General features: G+C 37.5%; 1 protein-coding gene across 1 annotated transcript; it reads right to left on the bottom strand.

The window, feature by feature from the left end:
* Nucleotides 1–650: 650 nt before the first annotated feature.
* On the bottom strand, nucleotides 651–15,115 carry LOC149843191 (Pentatricopeptide repeat (PPR) superfamily protein). The gene is made up of 2 exons (XM_090000853.1): nucleotides 13,656–15,115; nucleotides 651–1,138 (listed from the first exon to the last, which is right to left on the bottom strand). The coding sequence occupies exon 1, from the start codon at nucleotides 15,113–15,115 to the stop codon at nucleotides 13,754–13,756; it is 1,362 nt and encodes a 453-aa protein (XP_089856979.1). The 3' UTR covers nucleotides 651–1,138; nucleotides 13,656–13,753.
* Between the last annotated feature and the right edge of the window lie 9,462 nt (nucleotides 15,116–24,577).

Genomic DNA, 24,577 nt, shown 5'->3' with positions numbered 1-24,577 from the left:
TCAATTTCTACACTACTTGATTCATCTTTGCCCATCGTTAATTTCAATACGCCCATTCTGTAACAGACCTCCAAGTTACGGTTCCATAGTTGGTTATCAGTTACCAACTGGGGCTCCACGTGGTTGGTAGGAGCTGTCAGTGCACGTCTCCTTGTGGTGGAACGCTGCAGGTTCAAAACCCCAGTGGTACGTTGAATAATAACTGGTGGGGGTCTGCCTAACCCCAGCTTGCATTTCAAAAAAACAAATAGTTGGTTATCAGTTTGAATAACTAATTGCGTTTTTAACTTGCCAATTTTCTTTCTACAAAAAAAAAAAAATGAAAATCTTCGTACAAGCAATAAAATCTCTCAGCCGCTGCAGTGGTTGGTTCTTATGAGAAATAAAAAATGTCAAATTAAGATTAAGAATTCTACCTAGTTGGTTCCAAGTTCTAACATGTTGATCAGTCTAATGATGCCAAGGTTAAACACTATGCAACTTGTGCTTTCAGTTTCAGCACAGCTGTTCAATATTGGAGGTGTTACATGTCATTTCCTTCAAGGACTATATCTTTTGGTATAGGTTCCATGACTGATGATTCTTTGCAGATTAGTTAGAGATTATGAGGATCCCAAACCAACCAACACACCCCCAGAAAAGCAGATTACTTACACAAATAATTCCATTGACCAGAGGAATTGCAGTTTACTGATATCCGGCTACTCATAATTCCATAATAACTTGAAACCATGCCTTAATATTCATATCATCTAATTCATTAAAGTTAAAAAATAAAAAAACTGCAGCAGTTACAGGTGCAACCATGCTTGAAGGAAAACACCCAATCTTTTCACTGGAACTCAGTATAAATTAACAAGGTACCAATTTTATGCATCAAAGATCAAAACAAAACAGATCTGGAAAAAAGTACTTGTCTAAGACAAAGTAACCCATCCCTTGGTATAATGCCCCTCCAGAGTGTAGGCATCTTACACTCAAAAAGCTGTTGCTGGAGGCCAAATCTGTTGAACTGGAAAATGTCACTTCAGCCTTTGGCTTCTGAACCAATCAAAGAGGTAAGTTCATCCCTTGAAGAGAACCTAGCCGCAGACGTTTCATGGCTTGGTGCGACCGGTGCATTCACCATCAATATTTTCTATGAAAGTAGGCACCGACATATGGTTAGATAAGCTGCTGTTTCCTAGTCCCCGCTAAGAAGATCCGACTTGGAACAAAGTTGTTTGCTTCATCTTGGAGTCTAGAAAGCAAAATTAGCAGCTAACGCTGCAGGAAACAAACTAAGGTAACACATATATGTCTGAATCTTTAAATGTGTTGCATGAGGGTGCCTCTTTCTCCTTATTCTAGTAAATGAAAATTTTCTAATCCAACAAGCTTCTAATTTTAATTCTAATTCTAATAACTTTCTAATTTAATAACTTTATTGGATCTTGGATAACTGTGTATAACTGTAACTGTTTAGTTATACACTGCCGGTCCCAAGCCCGGATAAAGGAGGAGGGTTGCGGTAGGCCTGTGACAGCCAGCATAAAAACTTAGTCATACCCTATGAATATGAACCAATATGAGAATTTCGTTGGGGCGTTCCCTACTGAGCGACGCGTTGTACTCTATAAGCCCGGAGGCAGTGATAAATGGGCAAGGGTTGTTAGGTCGTCGCCCGGAAGCGACGCGTCACACCGGCGCCCGGGTGTGGTGTCAAATAGGCAAGGGTTCCCTCACTTTGTTGGACGGGTGGGGGTAAAGAAGTTAGTCCAAGACCATAAAATTAGGTTAGCCACTTTGAACATAAGGTCTTTAAGTGTAGGAGAAAGATTGATATTTTATGTCTACAAGAGACCAAATGGGTAGGTGAAAAAGCAAAAGTGATAGAACCTTGAGGATATAAGATTTGGTATACAAGAATAAATAGGAATAGGAATGGAGTAGGGATTATTATGAGTCATGAGTTTATAGATAATGTAGTTGAGGTCCGTAGGAAGGGTGATAAGATTTTACTTATTAAATTAGTATTAGGTACGGATATTATTAATATTATTAGTGTTTATGCACCTCAAGTAGGTTTAGATGATTCCATTAAGCGTCAATTTTGGAAAGATTTAGATGGAGTAGTACAAGGGATATCTTATGGAGAAAGGCTTTTCATCGACGGTGACCTTAATGGGCATGTAGGCATTAGTAGGGATGAATTTGAGAGTATCCATAAAGGCTATGGTATAGGAGAAAAAAACGAAAGTGGAGAAAGGATTTTAAATTTTTGTTTGTCCTATGATATGATCTTAGCAAACACTTGGTTTAGGAAGAGGGAGTCTCACCTAGTAACATTTAAAAATGGGGTTAATACTAGTTAGATAGATTTTTTCCTACTTAGAAAGAGAGACAAGGGTTGTTGCATCGATTGTAAGGTTATACCGGGAGAAAGTTAGCTACACAACATAGAGTCTTAATTTTAGATCTTAGAATTAGACAATGCCGTAAAAGGGATATACACAAGATAGATCCTAGAATTAAGTGGTGGGCACTGAAAGGAGCTAAACAAGAAATGTTTGTAGAGCAGGTAATTAAAGACGTTGATTGATGTCTCGAGGAGGATTCAGAATCAATGTGGAATAAGATAGCGGGTGGCATGAGAAAGGTGGCTAATGAGGTATTGGGTGAGTCTAAAGGCGGTGCACCGCTAGGTAAGGATACATCGTGGTGGAACGAGGATGTCAAATTAGCTATTAAGGTTAAAAGAGAGTGTTATAGAAATCTAAGTAAGAGTCGTGATAATGAGAATTTGGAGAAGTATATGATAGCAAAGAAGAAAGCTAAAAAAATAGTTCGAAACGTGAGGGATAAGGTTATAAGAAGGTTTATGACAAGTTGAATACCAAAGAGGGCGAGAAGGATATTTATAGGCTTGCAAAGATGAAAGATAGGAAATCGAGGGATCTGGGTATGGTTAGATGTATCAAAGATGAAACGCAAATGGTTTTAGTCAAAGATGAGAAGATTAAGGAGAGATGAAAAGATTATTTTGATAAGCTATTTAATGAAAGTCATGCTTAGGATCTTGGAGACTTCTCCATTCTTTTTCATGAGATGAATCGTGACTTCATGCGCAAGATTCAAAAGAAAGAAATTGCAGAGGCTTTGAAGAAAATGAAATCAAGAAGGGCAGTTGACCCAGATGGTATACCTATCGAGGCTTGAAAATGCTTGGGAGAGAAAGGTTTAGAATGACTGACAAATCTTTTTAACAAGATTTGGCGAACAAATAAGATGCCTAATGAGTGGAGGAAGAGTACTTTGGTGCCTCTATATAAGAATAAGGGTGATATACAAGATTGCACAAACTATCATGGTATAAAACTCATGAGTCATACTATGAAACTTTGGGAGAGGGTGATTGAGTTTAGGTTGAAGAAGGTTGTCATGATATCGGAGAATCAATTTGGTTTTATGCCTGGAAGATCAACTATGGAAGCTATACATCTTCTTAGATAACTTATTGAGAGAAATAGAGAGAGGAACAAAGATTTGCATATGATTTTTATTGATTTGGAGAAGGCATACGATAGAGTACCTAGGGACGTTCTCTGATGGACAATGATGAAGAAAGGTGTTTCTCTCAAGTACGTTAGTATAATTAAAGATATGTATGAAGGAGTAGTAACCAATGTCCGCACTTGTGGAGGGGTGGCAACCAATTTTCCTATAACGGTTGGGTTACATCAAGGATCTACTTTAAGCCCTTTCCTATTTGCTATAGTGATGGATGAGCTTACGAGATCAATTCAAGAAAATGTGTCGTAGTTTATGTTGTTTGCTGATGATATTGTTTTGATTAATGAGTCTAGAGCTGGGGTTAATGCTAAGTTAGAATTATGGAGACAGACATTGGAAGCAAGAGGTTTTAAGTTGAGTAAGAGTAAGACAGAATACATGGAATGTCGGTTTAGTAAACAAAGTAGTGATGGGAGTGTAGTGAAGCTTGGTGAGCAAGAAATACAGGTGGATGATTGTTTCAAATATTTAGGATCTATCATTCAAAAGTATGGAGATGTAAATCATAGGATAAAGGTGTTAAATTATATAATTAATCATGTAATGTAATATATTATATATATAAGGTAATACATATACATATATTAATATATATGTATATGTATCTACTTATTATATATATAAAATATATATTTCTATTTGTTTAGCCATAGGGGTAGTTTAGTCTTTTCCACTGTTTTACGCACATTCACTTTATGAATGTGATTGTAAATTTATTTTATTTTTCTTTCTTTTTCATTTTTCTTTCTTTTCTTTTAATGTACCAAAAGGTACCTTGGGGGCCCCACTCAAATAGACGTTGGGCCCCTCCAACGGTCACTTTTGTGACCGTTGGAGGGGCTCCAACGTCTATGAGTGGAGCCCCTCCAAGCCCCCCTTTGTGTTGTTATAAATAGGGGCTCTCCCCTTTGTATTTCTTCATTGCTTTGAGTCAAAGCCCAAGTGCTCAATAAAGTGATTCCAATATTCTTATGCCTTTGTGCATTTGTGAGTCTTTGTGAGTTGTGCTTTTGTGCACAAGTGTTCTAAAGTGTTCTTATTGTGCATGTGTGCCGGGTTTATTATCAAGAATATTAAGGTCTTGATCTTAGTATCTTGTTTGGAGATACTTTTACATGGTATCAGAGCCTCGTTGAAGGAGGATCGTGCATCTCTTCACTTGTGAAGTGCCTCGAAAAACATGCCTTCAAGTTATTGAAGTTTTGAAGTGAACCATCTCCTTCGAGCAATATTTTAGAAGCATCTTTTGTCAAGAAAGGTTTGAAAATCCTTTGAGGTACGCATTATTTTCTATCTTCTTCCCTCTCTAATTGGTGAAAAAGACTCCCACTTCTCCCTTGGTTTTAAACTTAGTGGTTCGAACTACCATGTTTGGGCCGGCGATATGGAAGCCCATATCAAAGGAAAAGGTCTTTGGGGTTACGTTCAAGGTTTCATATCGGAACCCGAACCCAAACTTACAATCATAGAGAAAGGGGATATTAAGATTCTTGAAGGTGAAGATAGACAAAATGCCCTAGAAGATTATTCCAAAAGGCATGATGAGTGGGAGATGAAGAACTTCAAAATCTTGTCTTGGATTTTTTCATCCGTAGAAACCAAGATCAACGCCAACATCATTAAGTTTAAAAGGGCCTCTGAAGCTTGGTTGTACCTTGAAAAAATGTATACTTCAAGGGACTTATCTCACAAATATTACCTCCAAAAGAAGGCTTTGACACTTCAACAAAATGATTTGTCTATTCGGGAATATTTTGCCGAACTACCATCTATTTGGGACGAGCTTGCTATGCTCGAACCAAAATGGAGCAGAGAAGCTATCGAGTTAAGACACAAACAACTAGAGGAAGATCGATTCTTCAATTTTCTAAATGGTCTTAGACCCGAATTTAAGCAAATTCGGTCCTCTCTTCTATCCGCCTTCACATCTCCCTCTATTGAAGATGTTATCACTAAGCTAAGTGGTGAGGAAACCCGTATGGGGATTAGTAAAAATAATCCTAGCATCCTTGCTACACCTTCTCAAAATGATTATGAAGTGGTTAATGCTGTGTCTAGACCCGGGAATAATATGAAGGCCTACAAACCTCCCCATTTCAAAAATCAAGGACAAGGAGGAAATGATCGATATGGCAAAAGAGACTATAGCAAATTAACTTGCCATTTTTGTAAAGAACCGGGGCATATCAAACCCATTTGTCCCAAATGGAAGAAAATTCTTGCCGCGACTATGGCATCCCAACCAGAGGAACGACCTTTTTCATCAAATGAGTCTTTTTCCCTTCAACAAATTGTGGATGCTCTTCAACCTCTTCTCAAAGGAGGCATTTCTGGAGCCGCTATGTCATCCTTCTCTTCTCTCGGTAAGACATCTTGGCTCCTAGATTCCGGTGCTTCATTTCATATGACTCCAAGTTCTTGTTTTCTTTCTGATTTTTCTAAAAATTTTCTTCCATCTTTTGTCTCAACGGCGGATGGAACACCTCTTGAAATTAAAGGAATAGGCAATTTTGAAAAACAAGACTTCTTTATTCCAAAAATTCGTCTTATACCAAAACTAAACTTAAATTTACTTTCCGTTTCTCAACTCTCGAACTATGGTTGCGATATAAAATTCTCTTCTGATAAATGTTGGATACAAGATCGCCAGTCCGGGAAGTTGATTGGGGAAGGCTCTAGGAGAGAAGACCTCTACTATATTGATTTTCTCAAAATTCTCAAGAATCAATTTTGTAATGTTGCTCAAAACAAAGATATTCATGTATGGCATAAGAGATTGGGTCATCACAACATTGTTAAAATCTCTTATTTGCCTTTTATTAAACATCTTTGTAATGAAAATTTTGTATGCAATGAATGTATTTTTGGGAAAATGAAAAGTCTTCCTTTTTCTCAAAGATCCATGTTTACAACAAAATCTTTTGAAATTGTTCACTCCGATGTATGGGGTCCGGCTCCGGTGATATCTAAAGGAGGTTTCTCATACTATGTTATCTTTGTGGACGATTACACTAGATTTAGTTGGATATATTTTCTTAAACATAAACATGAAGTTTTCTCAACTTTTAAAACATTTTATATGATGATTTTAAATCAATTCAATGAAAATTTAAAAATTCTTATAACTGATTCGGGTGGCGAATATCTTTCCAATGAATTCAAAAGTTATCTTGAAAATCATGGTATTCTCCATCAAAAGTCTTGTCCTAAAACTCTACAACAAAATGGGTTGGCCGAACGAAAACATAGGCATATTATTGAAACAACACGAACTTTGCTCATTTCACAAAATATTCCGAAAAGACTTTGGGCTGAGGCAGCCCTTACATTTGTCTATCTCATAAATAGACTCCCATCTAAAAACTTGAACAAGATTTCCCCATTTGAAAAATTATACGAAAAAGAACCTGATTATAGCAGGTTAAGGGTTTTTGGATATAAATGTTTTGTCCTTACTGATAAAAATGACAAACTCTCCCTCAAGGCCATTCCTTGTGCCTTTCTTGGTTATTCCGAAACTCAAAAAGGCTTTCGTTGTTATGATATTAAAAATGATAAACTATATGTTTCCAGAAATGTAAGCTTCTTGGAAAATATCAGTGGTTTCGAAAAACTTGAATCTAATGACGAGAATATAGACTATTCTTTTCTGTTTGATCTATTGACTGAAGGTGATGATACTAGTGATGATGAGTCAAATCAAAATGACTTAAGTAATAATGAAACCAATTTTGTGCCCCCAACGCTTCATCAACATATCAATGAAGAACCACATAGAGATCCCATAACCTACACTCATAAAGATAGAAATATTTTCAGAAGTGCCCTCGAAAGATATGATGATGCTAGTGGGACTACTCCTCAATGTGAGGAAAACCTTCGTAGGACCGAAAGACAGAGAAAACCCCCCTCTAGGTTCATCTCATATGAGTCTTTTTCACCTAAATATAGAGCCTGTCTAAGTGCCATTCAATCTTACATAGAACCTAAAAATTTCGAGGAAGCACGAAAATGTCCGGAATGGATAGCCGCTATGGATAATGAACTTGAAGCTCTAAGGAAAGCAAAGACATGGGAATTTCAAGACCTCCCTAAAGACAAGAAAGAAATAGGGTGTAGATGGGTGTTTAAGGTTAAGACTAATAGTGATGGGTCCCTTGAGAGATACAAGGCCCGTTTAGTTGCAAAAGGATATAGTAAAAAATATGGGATTGATTATGAGGAAACATTTGCCCCGATAGCTCGGATGGTCACCGTCCGATGTCTTATAACCGTTGCCTCAATCAATAAGTGGAACATCTATCAGATGAATGTTAAGAATGCTTTTTTAAACGGAGATCTAAACGAAGAAGTGTATATGGATGCTCCTCCTGGAATGAAGTTTCCTAAAAGAAAAGTGTTTCGCCTTCGAAAAGCACTTTATGGTTTGAAACAAGCCCCCAAGGCTTGGTATGATAGGTTTAACTCCGTAATGTTAGAAAATGGTTTTTCATCCTGCTTTACTGATACTGCTTTGTTTGTTAGAAAATCTAATGCAGGGATTGTTATTTTGCTACTATATGTGGATGACATTTTATAACCGGAAGCGATTCTAAAGGGATTAAAAGCATAAAATCAATTTTAAAAGATAAGTTTGAAATGTCTGACTTGGGTTTTTTAACTTATTTTTTAGGTATTGAGGTAGTATACTCTCATAGAGGATATTTTTTGTCTCAAACTAAGCTTGCATCCGAGATTATTGACAGGTCAGGTATTACAGACGATAAAATTTGTGAAACTCCTGCTATAGTAGGAGCTAAAATGAAGATTGATGATGGTGTTCTTCTCTCCGATCCTACTCACTACAGACAACTAGTAGGATCGTTGATGTACCTAAGTATTACCAGACCAGATATCTCACATGCAGTACATACGACAAGTCAGTTTCAGCATGCACCAACTTCCATTCACATGAGTGTTGTCTTACGTGTCGTAAGATACCTAAAGCATACTCTTAATAAGAGAGTTTTTATGTCTTCCACTTCTGAGTTAAAATTAATTGCTTATACTGACTCTGATTGGAGAGGTGACCCAAATAACCGTCACTCCACCACTGGTTTTTGTGTATTCTTAGGAGACTCATTGATCTCATGGAGATGCAAGAAACAGCAAAAGGTGTCTCTATCATCAACTGAAGCCGAATATCGTGCCATGGCGACTACTACCATGGAAATTGTTTGGATTCATCAGTTGCTGGAAGACATGGAGATCACAATTGAAGGGCCTACCAAGCTATGCTGTGACAACAAAAGTGCGATTTATATTGCTAAGAATCACACTTTTCATGAGCGGACCAAACACATAGAGATGGATTGCCATTATGTTAGGGAGGCGTACCTCAAAGGAATCATTGACCTTCCATATGTCACGTCAGAATATCAGTTGGCGGATTTCTTCACTAAAGAGCATTTCAACTTCCTTCTTAGCAAACTCTCGGTCATCCTGCCCTAAGTTTGAGCGGGGGGTGTTAAATTATGTAATTAATCATGTAATGTAATATATATATATTATATATATATAAGGTAATACATATACATATATTAATATATATGTATATGTATCTACTTATTATATATATAAAATATATATTTCTATTTGTTTAGCCGTAGGGGTAGTTTAGTCTTTTCCACTGTTTTACGCACATTCACTTTATGAATGTGATTGTAAATTTATTTTATTTTTCTTTCCTTTTCATTTTTCTTTCTTTTCTTTTAATGTACCAAAAGGTACCTTGGGGGGGCCACTCAAATAGACGTTGGGCCCCTCCAACGGTCACATTTGTGACCGTTGGAGGGGCTCCAACGTCTATGAGTGGAGCCCCTCCAAGGCCCCCTTTGTATTGTTATAAATAGGGGCTCTCCCCTTTGTATTTCTTCATGGCTTTGAGTCAAAGCCCAAGTGCTCAATAAAGTGATTCCAATATTCTTATGCCTTTGTGCATTTGTGAGTCTTTGTGAGTTGTGCTTTTGTGCACAAGTGTTTTAAAGTGTTCTTATTGTGCATGTGTGCCGGGTTTATTATCAAGAATATTAAGGTCTTGATCTTAGTATCTTGTTTGGAGTTACTTTTACAAAAGGTTGGGTGGATGAAATGGAAAAGTGCAACCGGAGTGTTGTGCGATCGTAGAATGCCATTGCGGTTGAAGGGAAAGTTTTATAGGACGACTATTAGGCCCACTTTACTATATGGTACGGAATGTTGGGCTGCCAAGAGACATCATATTCAAAAAATGAGTGTAGCTGAGATGCGTATGTTGAGATGGATGTGTGAAAATACAATAAAAGATAAGATTCAGAACGAGGAAATACGTAAGAAGGTAGGCATTGCACCCATTGAAAATAAGATGAGAGAGAATCGTTTACGGTGGTTTGGACATATTCGGCGAAGGCCTAATGATGCTCCAGTTAGAAGGATGGAGAAATGGGAAAATATATTAGTTAAAGAAGGTCGGGGTAGGCCTAGGAAGACATGGATGGAGGTGATAGGAAAGGATATGAATGCTTTGAACCTCACCGAGGACATGGCATTGGATAGAAATGATTGAAGGAGAAGGATTCATGTGGAAGACCCAGAATGATTTTCTTTTTTGGTTCATATCGCCGACCCCAATTGTTTTGGGATGAAGGCGTAGTTGTTGTTGTTGTATTGGATCTTGGATCCAATAGGGTCAAATACATGCAACATGATAAGCATAGTAGCCTACCTCGTCCTCACCAATTCCTCAGGAGCTCCAATAATCATCAAATCAAGATTAATCGGGAAAAAATTAGTCAAAATTGTTTAAGTCAATTCCTCTTAAAATCGTGATTAGTCGGCTATTGAAAGAATTGTGATTAATCAGGAAAAAAATACTAACCTCAACATATCAAATCTCAATGATCTTCAAAATCTTCTGTGTTAAATATATTTATTTGCAAATTAATAAACCTAACCTATATGTATTTAAAATAGCAAAGTCTTTCTGTTAACCCAATCAGAAATCTTCATTTTTTGTAATTTTTAAATATGCTTAGTTCTGCAATCATTGGTTAGATAAATGCTTATTTACAATGATTTATTAATGGGTAAGAAGCTCAAGTTCGGTTAGAGCTATTAGTGGGTGAGATATTTGACCCGTCAAGGTGCACAAGAAGCTGCCAATATAACAAGTAATCAACCTCTTGTTATGTTGGGTTGTAGACAGTAAAAGCCCAAAACTGACACGTATAATTTAAAATACCTTTATAATGTATTTTTATTTAAATCACATCTCTAACTCAACTTGAATTTAGATTGGGTTTAGGTAGTAACCAATAAAACTTTGACATTGAAATTCAAGTTTTAACTGGGCTGGAAAATTGACACGTTTGACCCAATGACAACCCTAGGTTCGATGTTCTGGTGTTACAAACAATGGTTGACACAACAATTCTTGGAGTAACAAAAGCCACCGGAAATTCATGAAGTTCAGATGAAATGATTGCTGAAGCCATTTAAAGGTGAAGAAAAGGACAAAGGCATAACCTACTTGTTCTGTTTGAGCAACGAAGCATGCCTTTTGCAGAAAAGTCGCAGTTAATCATGACTTTCCAGGTGCGATCATTCGGCGATGAGGCGATGTAAGGGAAAAATCGTCATTTTCTCATCGCATGCATTCCACATCGTGGTTTATCGATGATTTAGGTGATTACTTGCCGAGGTCGGCTACAATGATGATAAGAACTAATCTAGAAATTCTTGACTGGCCCTATATTTCCGGACTGGGTCATATCTCACTCCTCATATGCATGAGTCTCGGAAATTGTATTGTACTCCTAAAAGCAAGTTAAATACTTATGCTACTTTCCTGATAAAAGTGGGTGCTCCAGAGTACACTCTTAAGCTCTCTCAAGATAAGCCTAACCTCCCCATCCCACTAATTTGAAATGAAAAACGAGTGGAAGAATACTGGATTGGTGCCTGAGAGAGGCCAACTTCATTCCTTCATTTCCTCAAACTTATCATTATGAACCCAAAGGGACTAAACGTTAGGTCTATGACTAATCAAGATAGATCCCAGTGTGATTGTCAAGTTTGGACAGGATTGACATTTGTCTGAGTTGAAAGTTGCTATGAAGAAAACAGATGAGAGACGACCTTAGAGACAAATGCCTCATGACGATGAGTGTCAACTAAGACCGACCATAGTGGACTCAACAGTGGAGGCATGCAAACTTTAGAAGAAGAGTTTTTCTTTCTATCAGGATTCCAACACCATATGGATTAAGTGATGACAGGGTTGCAGGTTTGAACAAGAATTCTTTATGTATCAGAATTTTAAATGGATCAAAACATATTTGCTATAGCACAAAATGAATTCCAGGAGCGTGCACACTTGAAGAGCAGAAAGAGGAGGAGCTGCATATAAAAGGAATCATTAAGGGGAAGCAGTGAAAGGCAGGCAAGAAACTATTACATGAAGCAAAAAGGAATGCACAATAAGAAATGTCAGAATTGTACACGAATGGGTATTTGCACAATAAACAAGTCTCTCAGTTATAGAGGCAGGTTCAGGTAACCATGGATCAAACACAAACAGCTTAAAGTAAATATTACATGCAACATGCCATGTCATCTCCTAAACTAATGATGCATCAAACTATCCAGCATTTGCATCCCCTGGCACTAGTCTGTGAGCAGTGCCTGCCTCTTGATTTGCAATACAAAGTCTTGACAGGGTTTGGCAATGTTGGAGGTTTTGGTTATGATTTACAGGTGCCAACAAAGCAGGAAGTGGCTGTGGCCTGATTTTGATACATCTATGTTCCTCAATTTTGAACACATGGTTGCCCAGAGCCTCCGAAACTTAAAGCAGAGGCAATAACGGACCATACAGAAAGAAGAGAACCATCTCAGTACAAGGAACAAATGGAGCAGAATGATTCTTCCTGATGCAGATCTCAGATAACTTGTGAACCAAGTTAATTTTGAACTGCTGCAGAGCTTACAAATCCACATCTTTGTTTGGCTTTCTATGGAAGAGAATTCAGCATGTTTCACACCTAGAAATAGGTCTGATAGGTGACTAGGTCCTAGTATTTGTATTATACAAAAGGGTTCTACCAACATATCCTAATATGCCCCCTGCCCTTTCTACAATAGAAATGGAACTGAAATCCTGAAAACTTTGGTTTCTCTCTTGAAGCTAAATTTGGCTGCTCAATATGTCATCCACACAGCAAACCAATCCTATACAGGTGATACTACTTACTCAAATACATTATCCATTTCTTAAACCAGAATTTGTAAACATTCGCAAGAGACATCCATATACTTATGTTTGCACAAAAACAACAATTTTAACACAGGTAAATGTATAAGATAACATTGTGCTAACAATTAGTAGACCCACAAATGCTCATGAAAAAATATAAAATATCTATAATTATCTGCAGCATCTTACCCTAGTGCGCAGTATGCAGCACAAAACAGCAATTCTTTTGTATTATTACACATGATATGCCAGATAATCCTAATCATATTCATGTATATACAACATTCTTAAATGTATAACTGAATATACAAATGGTTTGTAGGGCTAGGCAGTTTTACTGCCCTAGTTGGATGAAAGCTCACATTTTGATTCCATTCTGGTTAAGGCACTGTGAACTCTAGGCACTGGTCGTTTCACATAATTGAATATCTTATTCAGATCTTTGGTTTAGAATGAAAATGACTTTTATGGATTGCCCATTTTACAAGAAGCCGATTTTTTCAATTAGTAAAATTTAACAAGCCAACCAAATATTTTGTGGGTTGAACCAATCAATTTTGAACATGTAACAGCTACTTGAATGATCAAGCGGTTCTCAATATCCACCAACCAATGTGTGTTGCAACAATCAATCGATAAAGCAAATGCAATCGACTACATTTTTCTAGGAGGGCAATCGACCACATTACAGAACAGCATAAACGAATTCAAAATTGTTCAATTCAATAACCAATTTCAGAGAAATCAATCATGCAAACTAAAAAAAAAAACAACACATTAATTAGCAGAAGCAAAATGAAACAACATACAAAGAAGGAAATAGTAATCTTACCAACAATGTCCACACCTCATGAATCTCATCTCCACCACACACCAGAACCAGCAAACCAACATCTGCAAGGAAACGAAGGACCAATAATTCACACGGAATCAAAGCGAGACTTCCAATTGCTCGACCCTCTTCGCGAGATCGTAGCTCCCGCGGTTCCTCAACCCATCGAGCACCGCATCGAAGCTCTGCCCCATGGGCAACAACCCCCGCTCCACCATCTCAAACAGAAAATTCGCCGCCTCCACGATCCTCCCTCCCCGGCAACACATCCGAACCAGCATTGTGTAAACAGGCCGGTTCGGAGGGTGCCCCTCCGCTTTCATGTCCGCGAAGAACGCGAACGCGTCGGCGAACCTCCCCTGCTTGCACAGCGCCTTGATCACCGACGCGTACAAGCCCGGGAACGGCCGGTGCCCGTCTTCCATCGCCCGGTTCAGAACCCTCAACGCGTCCTCGATCCTCCCGGCCCTCGCCGCGGCCGGGACGACGATCTTGTACGTCTCGAGGTCCGGCCGGAGCCCCAGCGCCTCGACCGAGCTCAGCAGGTCGATGCCGAACCCCACCTCGCCCGCATTGCAGAGCGACTCCAGAAGGGAATTGAGGGTCTGCAGGTCCGGGGCGACGCCCTCCTTCGTCATCCGCCGTACGAGCCCCTTCGCCGTCTCGAGGAACCCGGCGTTGAGCAGGCCCTCGACGAGGAGGTCGCGGCCGCGGACGGGCGGACGGAACCCCCGCCGCGCCATCTCCTCCAGGAACCCGACCGCCTCGCGGAACCTCCCCTCGGCGCACCAGGCGTTCACCAGGGTGCCGAACGTCGCCTTGTCGGGCGGGACGCCGCGCCGGGCCATCCGGCGGACGAGGGAGTAGGCGCCGCGGAAGTGGCGGGCCCGGCAGAGGGCGGAGAGGAGGGCATTGTAGGCCGCGGCGTTCTGGGGGCAGCCGAGCCGGGGCATGCGGTTGAACACCTCGACGGCGCGGTCGAGAAGGCCGGCGTCGCCGTAGGAGGAGATGACGCCGGAGATGGTGGCCGGGGTCAGGGGGAGCCCGGCGGCGCGCATCTGCTCGGCGGCCTTCCACATGTGGTCCCATTGGCGGGTGTCGCCGAGGGTGCGGATCAGCTGCTCGAACTCGGCGGTGGTGGGGTCGTAGCCGGGCTGGGAGCGAGCCCAGTTGAAGAAGCGGAGGGACTCGACGCCGGAGCGGGCGCAGGCGCGGAGGACGCGGTAGACGAGCTCGGGGGTGGGCCTGACGCGCATCCGCTGGAGGGTCCGCTCCAGGTAGAAGTCGCGCCGGACCACGTTGCACACCTGGTGTACCGCCATGAAGTACTCGTCCTTTGGGTTGGTAGGGGGCGTGGTCGCGAGGGTTCGGGGAGGAGGCAAGTGGGCGGCGGCGGCAGCGGCGGGGAGACGACGAGTTGTTGCTTGCAGGGAGAGGCGGAGGAGCGACCGGGGCGTCATCGACTACTCCTAGTCGGTCGCTTTCTTTCTTCTCTGTTTTCTTTTCATTCGGGTTGCTTCTTTCTTCTACAATGTATTTTTTTTTTCTGTTAACAGCACAGTTCGAGCTCAGCCTAAGCTCATTATAAACTTGAAATGGACTCGGGTCAACACAAGAATGAGCCAGGCTTGAGCACGTTAAGCTCGTTTACCAGTAGTATTTACAGTCGACCCGATTTTAGTCCATTTTGTTGAAAGTTTGCTAGATCAGTTGCTGATCGCTGATTTGAGCATACGCTCGGTTCTTAAGATCAAAGGTAGTTGATTCACCTGTGATCAGGGTAATTATGCTGGGTCCTGTCTGATACGTGATTTTATAGGTGTTTTTTTTTTTTTTTTAATTTACACGGAGAAACCAAATCGTGCTTCTTGCATTTCAGTTAAAACCACAATGTTTCGGTGGCACGCAAAAAGGCCTTAACGTTCAAATTTTGAAAGGCAAACTTTTATAAGGTTCTCTTATAGCTGAGGTTGTAAAAATCCCATATATTTCTTCGATCATTAAATAAATAAATAATAAATTATTGAAGCATTTATGATTATACTTGTGAATTCTTGATTCTCCTTTATTTTGATTAATTATAAACTTTCGTCTCAAGAAGAATATTGTAAGAATAATTGAAAAAAAAGCTAAGGTACGAAGATTAAACGGAGTAAGAGCAGTTTTAAATCTTAGACTTCACTTTTGGATCTAAAATTAGGCAATTAGATCCAATATGAATCTAATTATTATTTGGATTGGATTTAATTTTAAATATTAATTAGATCCAATGGTTATGGATTGTACCTTCATATGAGACGTCCTATGTAGACCCTTATTTGGATTCAAGAGTTTACATGAGTTATTTCTTATTTAGTTTTAATTTAGATAAATAAATAAAAGTGATAATTAAAATTTTTAATTAGAAAAATTAATTAAATCACTAATTGAGATATTAAAGAGGGTGTGATGTTCCACATCTCTTTAATATATAACATTAATTAGGTTTTGTTGGTGGTTAGTTGTTGAATAGTCAAACCTAATAATCCTAATTAAATAAAATTTGAGAAAAATCAAATAGCAAGAGAGGAAAGAGTCTAAAAGATAATTTTTTCTTCTAGAAAGGACTCCTCTCCTCCTCCACACTATTTTGGAGAGGAGAGTTCTTTATCAAGTGGGTTAGGGCTTGTGGAGAGGGCTATTTATATCTCCTCTCACATGCCTCTCTCATTTATCAAAAAATCTTTTTTCTCTCTCTCTTTCTCCTATTTTTCCTTTTTGTTCTTCTTCTTTCTCTTCTCCTAAAAAACGTCTAGGAGGTCTGGAGTTATGGTGTGCAATCAATAAACCTGCATAAACCTTGGTGGTTGTGGTGGTATAGAGATCGGACTACCCGATTTTCTTTCCGTCTAAATGATCTATCAATTTTTAAGGTAGGATTTACGTAGTAGATGCTTTATACATACATTAAGCATGCATAAATAAATAATATTTACTTTTAGAAGTATATTTACATATCCGGATCTGTTATACACATTTTTCTTTATAAAGAAATTGTTATTTAGATTTGCAAAGGGTGAATCATGGGTTCTTCATAAAAATGATTTCGAAAAATATGTATAAATATGGTTCTTTGTTGATTCGAGTTAGATGCAGTCATAACGTGTTTATTATTGGTAATATTCTTAAGTTAACCCTTAATGGATCTGGTAAAATCTAAAATACTGATATTGCAAAGGTTTTATAGTCTAAAAAATATTTTTAGCAAAAACATTTTCTAAGAAACCTAAGTTGGAGATGACCGATAAATTATTTATAATCAGTTTCAGAAATAAATCGACATCTCTTTACATATCAAGCCAAAAAAAGAAATAAAAATACTAGGTTAATCTACTCATCTTGTGCTTAATGTTAGAATCTTGTTTTGTCTGATTTGGATTCGTATTAAGGGAGAAACGTCCGTCCTAACAGAGCTCCAGTTTCAGGCTCTGGATAGTGGATTGTTTTGACCTATCTCTAATGAAATGTATAAATGCCCAAGCTAAATCACTCTAAATATTTTATAAAACTTTTGGATGAAGTCTATCATATAATAAAAGACGATGTGAAAAAGGGTTCTGCCAAAAGTGTTTTTCATAAATTCCACGAAAATCTTTAATCTGATGAAAATCTTGTAGTTTACAGATTCTGGATTGAAACTCTGTCAAAATAAGGTTCCGTAAAAACAATTTAATTACTTTTTTACTCATTATTTTTTAAAACAATTTATTGAGTTGTATTCTTGATAGGTACAAGCAGCCAAAATAAAAATATGGTGATTTTATATGTGAAGATTTTATAAAATGAGTCATCAAGGATCCACATTTCCCTTATGACTTGTGCTTATGATTAATTAATAAGGTATTAGGATCTTGTGATTTTACTATTTTTTTGTTATACCCTATTAAATCACAAACAAAGGATTAAACATTTAGAAAGATCTGAGTTTAAATTTATGTAAGTTATAATTAAAAGATATTGCCAAAGCTTGATTGTTATGCAAATTAACTATTTTGGTTGATTCCAAAAGAGAGCATTTTTATTTATATGATTGTATTCAACATGTTTAGCTTGTTAAAATTTTGAATTTAGACTGGACTTAATGAAATTTGGATGGTTGGTGTTTAAGAGAATCAAACCCCTAAATTTCTCAAAAATTGATTTAGGGTTTTGGGCTCTTTCTTGGAATTCAATTTTTTTAAATGCATATGTTATTGAAACGTGATTTTTTTAAGATATGTATAACATGAATTAAATTAAATTATGTATATTTACCTTGTGAAAACATGGCTACAACTTAACATAATTAAAAACATATAAGCCTTTTCGATTCGGGCTTATGGGAGCCTGGACTAGAAAAATCGGTTTGTGTGTTTTTTGTTATGAGTTAGTTGTAGTAGATTTATTGATTCAATCTGTTATTATGAATATTTTAATCAAGTCTGATATGATTTGAGTTACTGCAAATCAAGACATTAATTGGAGTCATATTGATTTGCTTGGTAAGGGTTTATGGAAGCTCTTATCGGGAAAGTCAAGGTTTGTGGCTCTAATTATGTTTTAATGTTTTTCTTTAAAATTTTCATAAATTAGTTTTGAATTATATCATATCTGATATAGATATTTATGATAGAGATAGAGGCGAGTTTGATTACAATTGATAAGTTATAGTTGTGGTGTAAGGATACCCAGTTTCTGAGAAAGAGTCTCTTACACAAATTGTATTTGAGATTTATGAGTAAATCCATTTATGACAGATTATTATTTTTTTTCATGATAAATTGAGCATGAACATGATGGTATTTGCAAAGTATATAAAAAATAAATATGGACATGGTTGCATCATGATTTTGCAAAACATGTTTTAGTTATGCGGTTTCGGGCTAGCCTGGCCACGAGACCTAAATAATTTGACAGTGATTTAGAATTGTGGTTCATAGATCGATTTATATTGTGATAATGATGCATGTTGATTAATTATGTGATACTACATAGATAAAATATTGAATAACATGTTTACATGATTCATTGCTTATGAAAATGCATGTTATGCTTTAAGATGTAGTATTTATGAAATGCATGCAAGATCATAGAAATCCCACAGGGTTGCATGGGCACTTGAGTGTTCAATAAAATGCTAATTTATGATTCCAAAGAGGAAACAATGAGATAGAGATGCACTAGCCTAAATGGTAGTAGATGCATTTACCTATAACCTAATTAATAAGATAACCCTGAGCAGGATTCTTGCATGCCTTTACCGAGGTATGCTGAACCAGAATAATTTGTGGTCTACCTTAGAGAGGGTAGGAAGGTATGAAACTCTCTAGGCCTTTCTTTCTTATTATGTTGCGAGGGGAAATGCTTCGACGGACCTCTAGCCCAGAGAATTTAGGGGGACCAGGACTGACTCTTTTATCCTAAGTAGGCACATTCCTGGGACTTCTACAAAAGTGAGTGATCATGATCATCGTATGGTACAAAGCCATGCCCCCAAGCAGATTCTCTCTGAGTACGTCGCTACTTCTCATGGCCTGACTCCACTCTTGGGAGAATGACTTAGTCCGCTACTTAGAAAATTAAAATACATAGCATAATAAACACCCGAGTAGTCTAGTCTGTTTTGTAGTTGTCCTACGTATACCCGATAGGCTTTTGATAATCAAGTGGAACTTAAAATACTTGCTCACTTTACTTTTCTGCACATTTATTTATGCTCATATGATTATGTGGATGCATACATATTATTGAATCTATTGATTGCAGTTATGTATGCTTGCAATTATTATATCATGATGTGTGTACATCATTAGAATCATGAATGCATGAACTTTCTATTAAATTGTTTATCTACTTATTAAATATTGAATATTGTTCTTTGGTGATTGATGCATACTATGCAAGCTTTATGTATTGTATTTTATATTAGTTATGTGAATCTTACTGGGACTCTTCAAAGTCTCATGCTTTCAAAATAAAATATTTTTTTCAGGTAATATATGATCTATGGAGCGAATGCAGGATGTTGGAGGGGGTTGTGAGTGACTGATATTTTTGAGATCCCAGTGGCTACTTGTCTGATTTTAATTCGATACTCTTTTGACTATTTAATCGTCTATTTTTAAACAAATGATTGGATGGTTTGGTATTTAATTGGACTATTTTATATTTCAATAAATTTCTCTTATGGGTGATTGAATGACTGTTTTTAAATATAATGTGTCCAGAAGGTTTAACAAAAAATCCAGCATATTAAATTGATTTCAAATCAATATTTTTTGCTGTGTTTGCTCACATAAATAATGATATAAAAATTTTGTCATTTGGACACTTTTATCTCAAACTTTGTTCTAAGGAGCTATTAAACACCGGTGCATGCACAAGATGACTCCTTAGAGTTTATTTCGATTAAGGCAATGCAAATGATTAAATACTTAAATTAATAATCTTTTTTATATAATGGTTAATAGAATTTGTTAACGGTAGTTTCATATTGGATCTGGGATACACTCATGCATGCACTCAGGTGGTCCGTCTAGTACTTGGTACAATTATAACGTGTATGTTGGTGAGACCGTTGCATTATTACATATTAGAAAAGAAAAAGAAAACCAATAATGAGTTTCTGAAAAAAAAATCCTAGTATTTTTGGGATGAAATCTGTTGGGCCGTTACAATTTGTATCAGAGGTCAGTGATAATCACTGGTTCACAACCGTCCAGCAATCTGACATCTCGTTGTAAGTATCTTCCATCAAAATTGTGTGTTTGCATAAAGAAGTATTTAAATCTATGGTTATTGTGAGAATAATATAAACTAAAAAATGTTTAAATTTAATATCTTACATCATAGCTAAGTTATGGTTAATTAATTGTAGATGGCACATTGTGAGAACACTTTGAGTGAAAATATTTTCAATGAGACCAAATCCGGTGATGAGTGGCAGACATAGAGGGGTTTTGTCATGGACACCCTTCAGAATATTGGTCAGGCTATTCAGACACTGGCATAGAACTAGTACCATCCAGTTCTTCTTATGCAGGTAGTATATTAGAATCCAAACTCAGGGCCAGTGACATACGAGAAGTTCCTTAAGTTGGAACCACCTACTTTTATAGGGAAAGCTGATCTCGAAGAGGCAAAGAATTGGCTCGAGGAGATCGAGCGAGCTTTTTGACTTCTGCCTATCCCCGATGGCAGACAAACAGACAGATTTCAATACCTACTGCTTGAAGGATGACGCTAAAAAGTGTCGCACCATGTGATTTGCAAGAGTGACCGATATTCCATGGCAAACTTTCCGAGGAGCATTCTTGGAGACCTACTTCCCTCAGCACGTCAGGATCAAGAAGCAACATTTATTTTTGGAGCTCGAGCAGAGGAGTATGAGTTTGGTAAACTACACTACCAAATCCAGGAGTCTAGAGAGGTACTACCCCATGCTATTTACTGATGATGAGGCTAGGGTGACTAAGTTTGTCAGGGGTTTGAAAGATGAGCTTAGGTATCGGGTCATGACCAACATGCCCATAACCTTCATTGATTCGATTAAGGCAGATACAACCTTGTCAGCAGAGTGGGAGAAAAAAAAGAAGGAATCATCCAAGCAGCAACCCGTAATGAATGAGGATCATCGTAGACAATATCCTATAAGTGAAAAGAAGTTCGTCTCTCCTGCTAAAGAGGAAGAAACAGCAAGTAGGGAGAGGTCGACAACAACCACCATAGAGATTCAGACAAAAGTATCAAAAGTGCAATAGGGTGCATAGTGGATTGACAAGCCCTAGTGAGACCACCGTTTGCTACTACTATGGCAAGAGAGGCCACTGAGATTGCTATACAAAGCGTGGTGAGGGGCGACAACAGCCTGGGAGGGCTCAGCCCCAGCACCAGCAGAATCAGGTGCTAGGACATGTATACGCCACCACGATCAACCAGTTACAGTCGAATGATCTGGTCTAAGGTATGATTCTTGTGGAGGGACAAGTCGCTTTAGTTCTTTTTTATAGTGGGTCTACTCATTCCTTTATTTCAGTAGATTATACTAATTGGTTGGGATTGCTTATAGAACCGCTTATCTTTGATCTTAATGTTCGTACCCCAATTGAGAATAATTCCTTGTATATTTCTCATATCTGGGATCTAAGTATAAAGTTGCAGTGGCACGTCTTACCTGCCAACCTAGTCCTACTCGATATGAAAGATTATGATGTCATATGAAGAATCAACTAGCTGTTCGAGCATTATGGCCGTATTTTGTGTTGAGAAGGTAATATTATGATATTGAGACCCGATGTCCCATAGATTGAGTTCAGGATATCCAGACCTACTTTGTGTGGTCGTATCATCTCTACAGTAAAGGCTCAGAGATGTTTAGATAGAGGACACACCGTCTTTTTGGCTAGTGTGGTTGGGACAGATCCTGATGTTCTATTGATAGAAGACCTTGAGATAGTCAAAGAGTTTTTAGACATTTTTTCTGAAGATCTGCAAAGACTTTCACCAATCAGAGAGGTAGAGTTTGGTATTGACTTGTTACTCAAGACAACGCCGATTGGTGTGAGTTTTGGAAAATGATTTTTAAAAAGATATTTTAAGTAAAAACAAGTGTGAAAGCCAGACACCAAAATATATAAAAACCGGCTCGCATGAGTGGTGGAGTCTGAGTCGATCTCAAGGAACGAGAAAATACTTTGTATTTAAGCAAACAGTTAACTACTCTTTATTGTCAAAAATAAAAAGAATTAAATAAATAACACTACAAGAAAAATGCATATTAGCGATGGACGCTATTCGTCGCACAATCCATCGCTAACGTGTTTAACGATGGATTAGTGACAGATAACGTTCGTCGCATAATCCTAGTCGCTAAACTGCGATAGAATTTATCTGTCGCCAATCCATCGCTAATTAGCGATGGATTAACGACGGATCATGTCCGTTGCTAATCCATCGCTAAACAGAGACTGATTTGGTTATGTGATAGAATTTAATCTATCGCTAATCCGTCGCTAAACTGTGATGAGGGATACATATCCGTCACTAATGTCCATCGCCAATTTGGCGATGGACATTAGCGATGGCTTAAATTCTGTCGCAAACCATCGACTAATTTAAATTGGCAACAGATTAGCGATGGATAATATTCGTCACTAATCCATCGCTAATTTAAATTTTTTTTTTTTGAAATATGAAACTCGAGAAAAATTTCTCTTTATACAATTCGTATAACCTGCTTATAAAAAATAAAGTACATATAAAAAATACATATACAGGTGAAACAAGTTTAACACAAGTTCTAAGTTAAACAACTTTAACAACCAAATACAGTCCTTGCCAAGTTATAATTAGTTACAAGTACGTAAAATAAATTAAACACATGAATCTAATCCTCGCCAAGATTCGGGGCATCATCCTCTTCATTTTCTCGATCTACCCCTCTCTCCATGCCTCCATCAGCTCCTCTACGCTGATCATCTCCAACATCCTATAAGAGAACCAAAATCTTAGTATTTATAAACAAAATATAATGAAATAAATTATATGCAATGCACTTAATCTAATGCAACAAAGTAAATGGCTGAATGACACATAGACTAGCAATAAACTGAAGGACATTAACAGAATTCAGATATGTGTTCTAAGACTAGAAACAAAATTTATAGTGATTTAATCATGCGGATATGTGTTCTAAGGTTGTCAAAGAATGTCACGGTGATTTACATATGCATATATGGTTTATAAGGCTGTCAAATAAATGTGTTTATCATAATCATGCATATATGTGTTACAAGGCAGTCAAAAAGCTTCCATAGTGGTGAAATCATGCTAATATATATTCTAAGGTTGTCAAAAAACTTTCATAGTGATTCAATCATGCTCATATGTGTTATAAGGCAGTAAAACATATTTCATAGTGATGAAAGCATGCTTGTATGTGTTCTAAGTTTGTCAAAAAACTTTCATAGTGATTCAATCATGCATATATGTGTTTTAAGGTTGTCAAAAAACTTTTATATTGATTCAATCATGCATATATGTGTTCTAAGGTTGTCAAAAAACTTTCATATTGATTCAATCATGCATATATGTGTTATAAGACAATAAAAAAACTTTCATATATGCTAATATCAGGCTCATATGTGTTATAAGGTAGTAATAAAACTTTCATAGTGATTCAATCATGATCATGTGTTATAAGGCAGTAAAAAAACTTTATATGTGATTCAATCATGCATATCATGTTCTAAGGTAGTCAAAAAAATTTATAGTGATTCAATCATGCATATATGTGTTATAAGGCATTAAAAAACTTTCATATATGCTAATATCAGGCTCATATGTGTTCTAAGGTTATCATAGTGATGAAAGCATGCTTGTATGCGTTCTAAGGTTGTCAAAAAACTTTCATAGTGATTCAATCATGCATATATGTGTTTTAAGGCACTAAGAAAATTTTATAGTGATGAAATTATGCATATATGTGTTGTAAGGTTGTAAAACAACTTTCATAGTGATTCAATCATGCGTATATGTGTTATAAGGGTGTCATAAAAATTGTATAGTTAATCAATCATGCATATATGTGTTCTAAAGGTATAAAAAAAATCATAGTGAGGCAATCATGCATATATGTATTCAATCATGCATACACTAGCTTGAAATCTAACGACATGAAACAAATGACATTAATCTTTATACCTGACGGGCACTGGAGCTCATGTTGAATGCAGACGAAGTTTTTCTGTCCCGAAAAAAGTTGCATAACTCATTATGGATAATGTTGGGAATGTCTTCATTTAAAAAGTACTGCATTTTATCCTTAAGACGCTAACAGACACTATCCCAAGACATAGCAGGGTCAATCAGACGTTGGGAGTTAATGCTGGCGGGAAAACTCTGAG

Source organism: Nuphar pumila, chromosome 3 (genome assembly GCF_984573655.1).
Source record: "Nuphar pumila chromosome 3, dmNupPumi1.hap1.1, whole genome shotgun sequence".
NCBI classification, from domain to species: domain Eukaryota; kingdom Viridiplantae; phylum Streptophyta; class Magnoliopsida; order Nymphaeales; family Nymphaeaceae; genus Nuphar; species Nuphar pumila.
Note: the sequence above shows the minus strand (reverse complement) of the source record. Positions and strands in the feature narration are given on the sequence as shown.

Excerpts from the sequence above, each read along its gene's own strand:
- LOC149843191 (XM_090000853.1), bottom strand. The coding sequence starts at position 15,115 with ATGACGCCCCGGTCGCTCCTCCGCCTCTCCCTGCAAGCAACAACTCGT.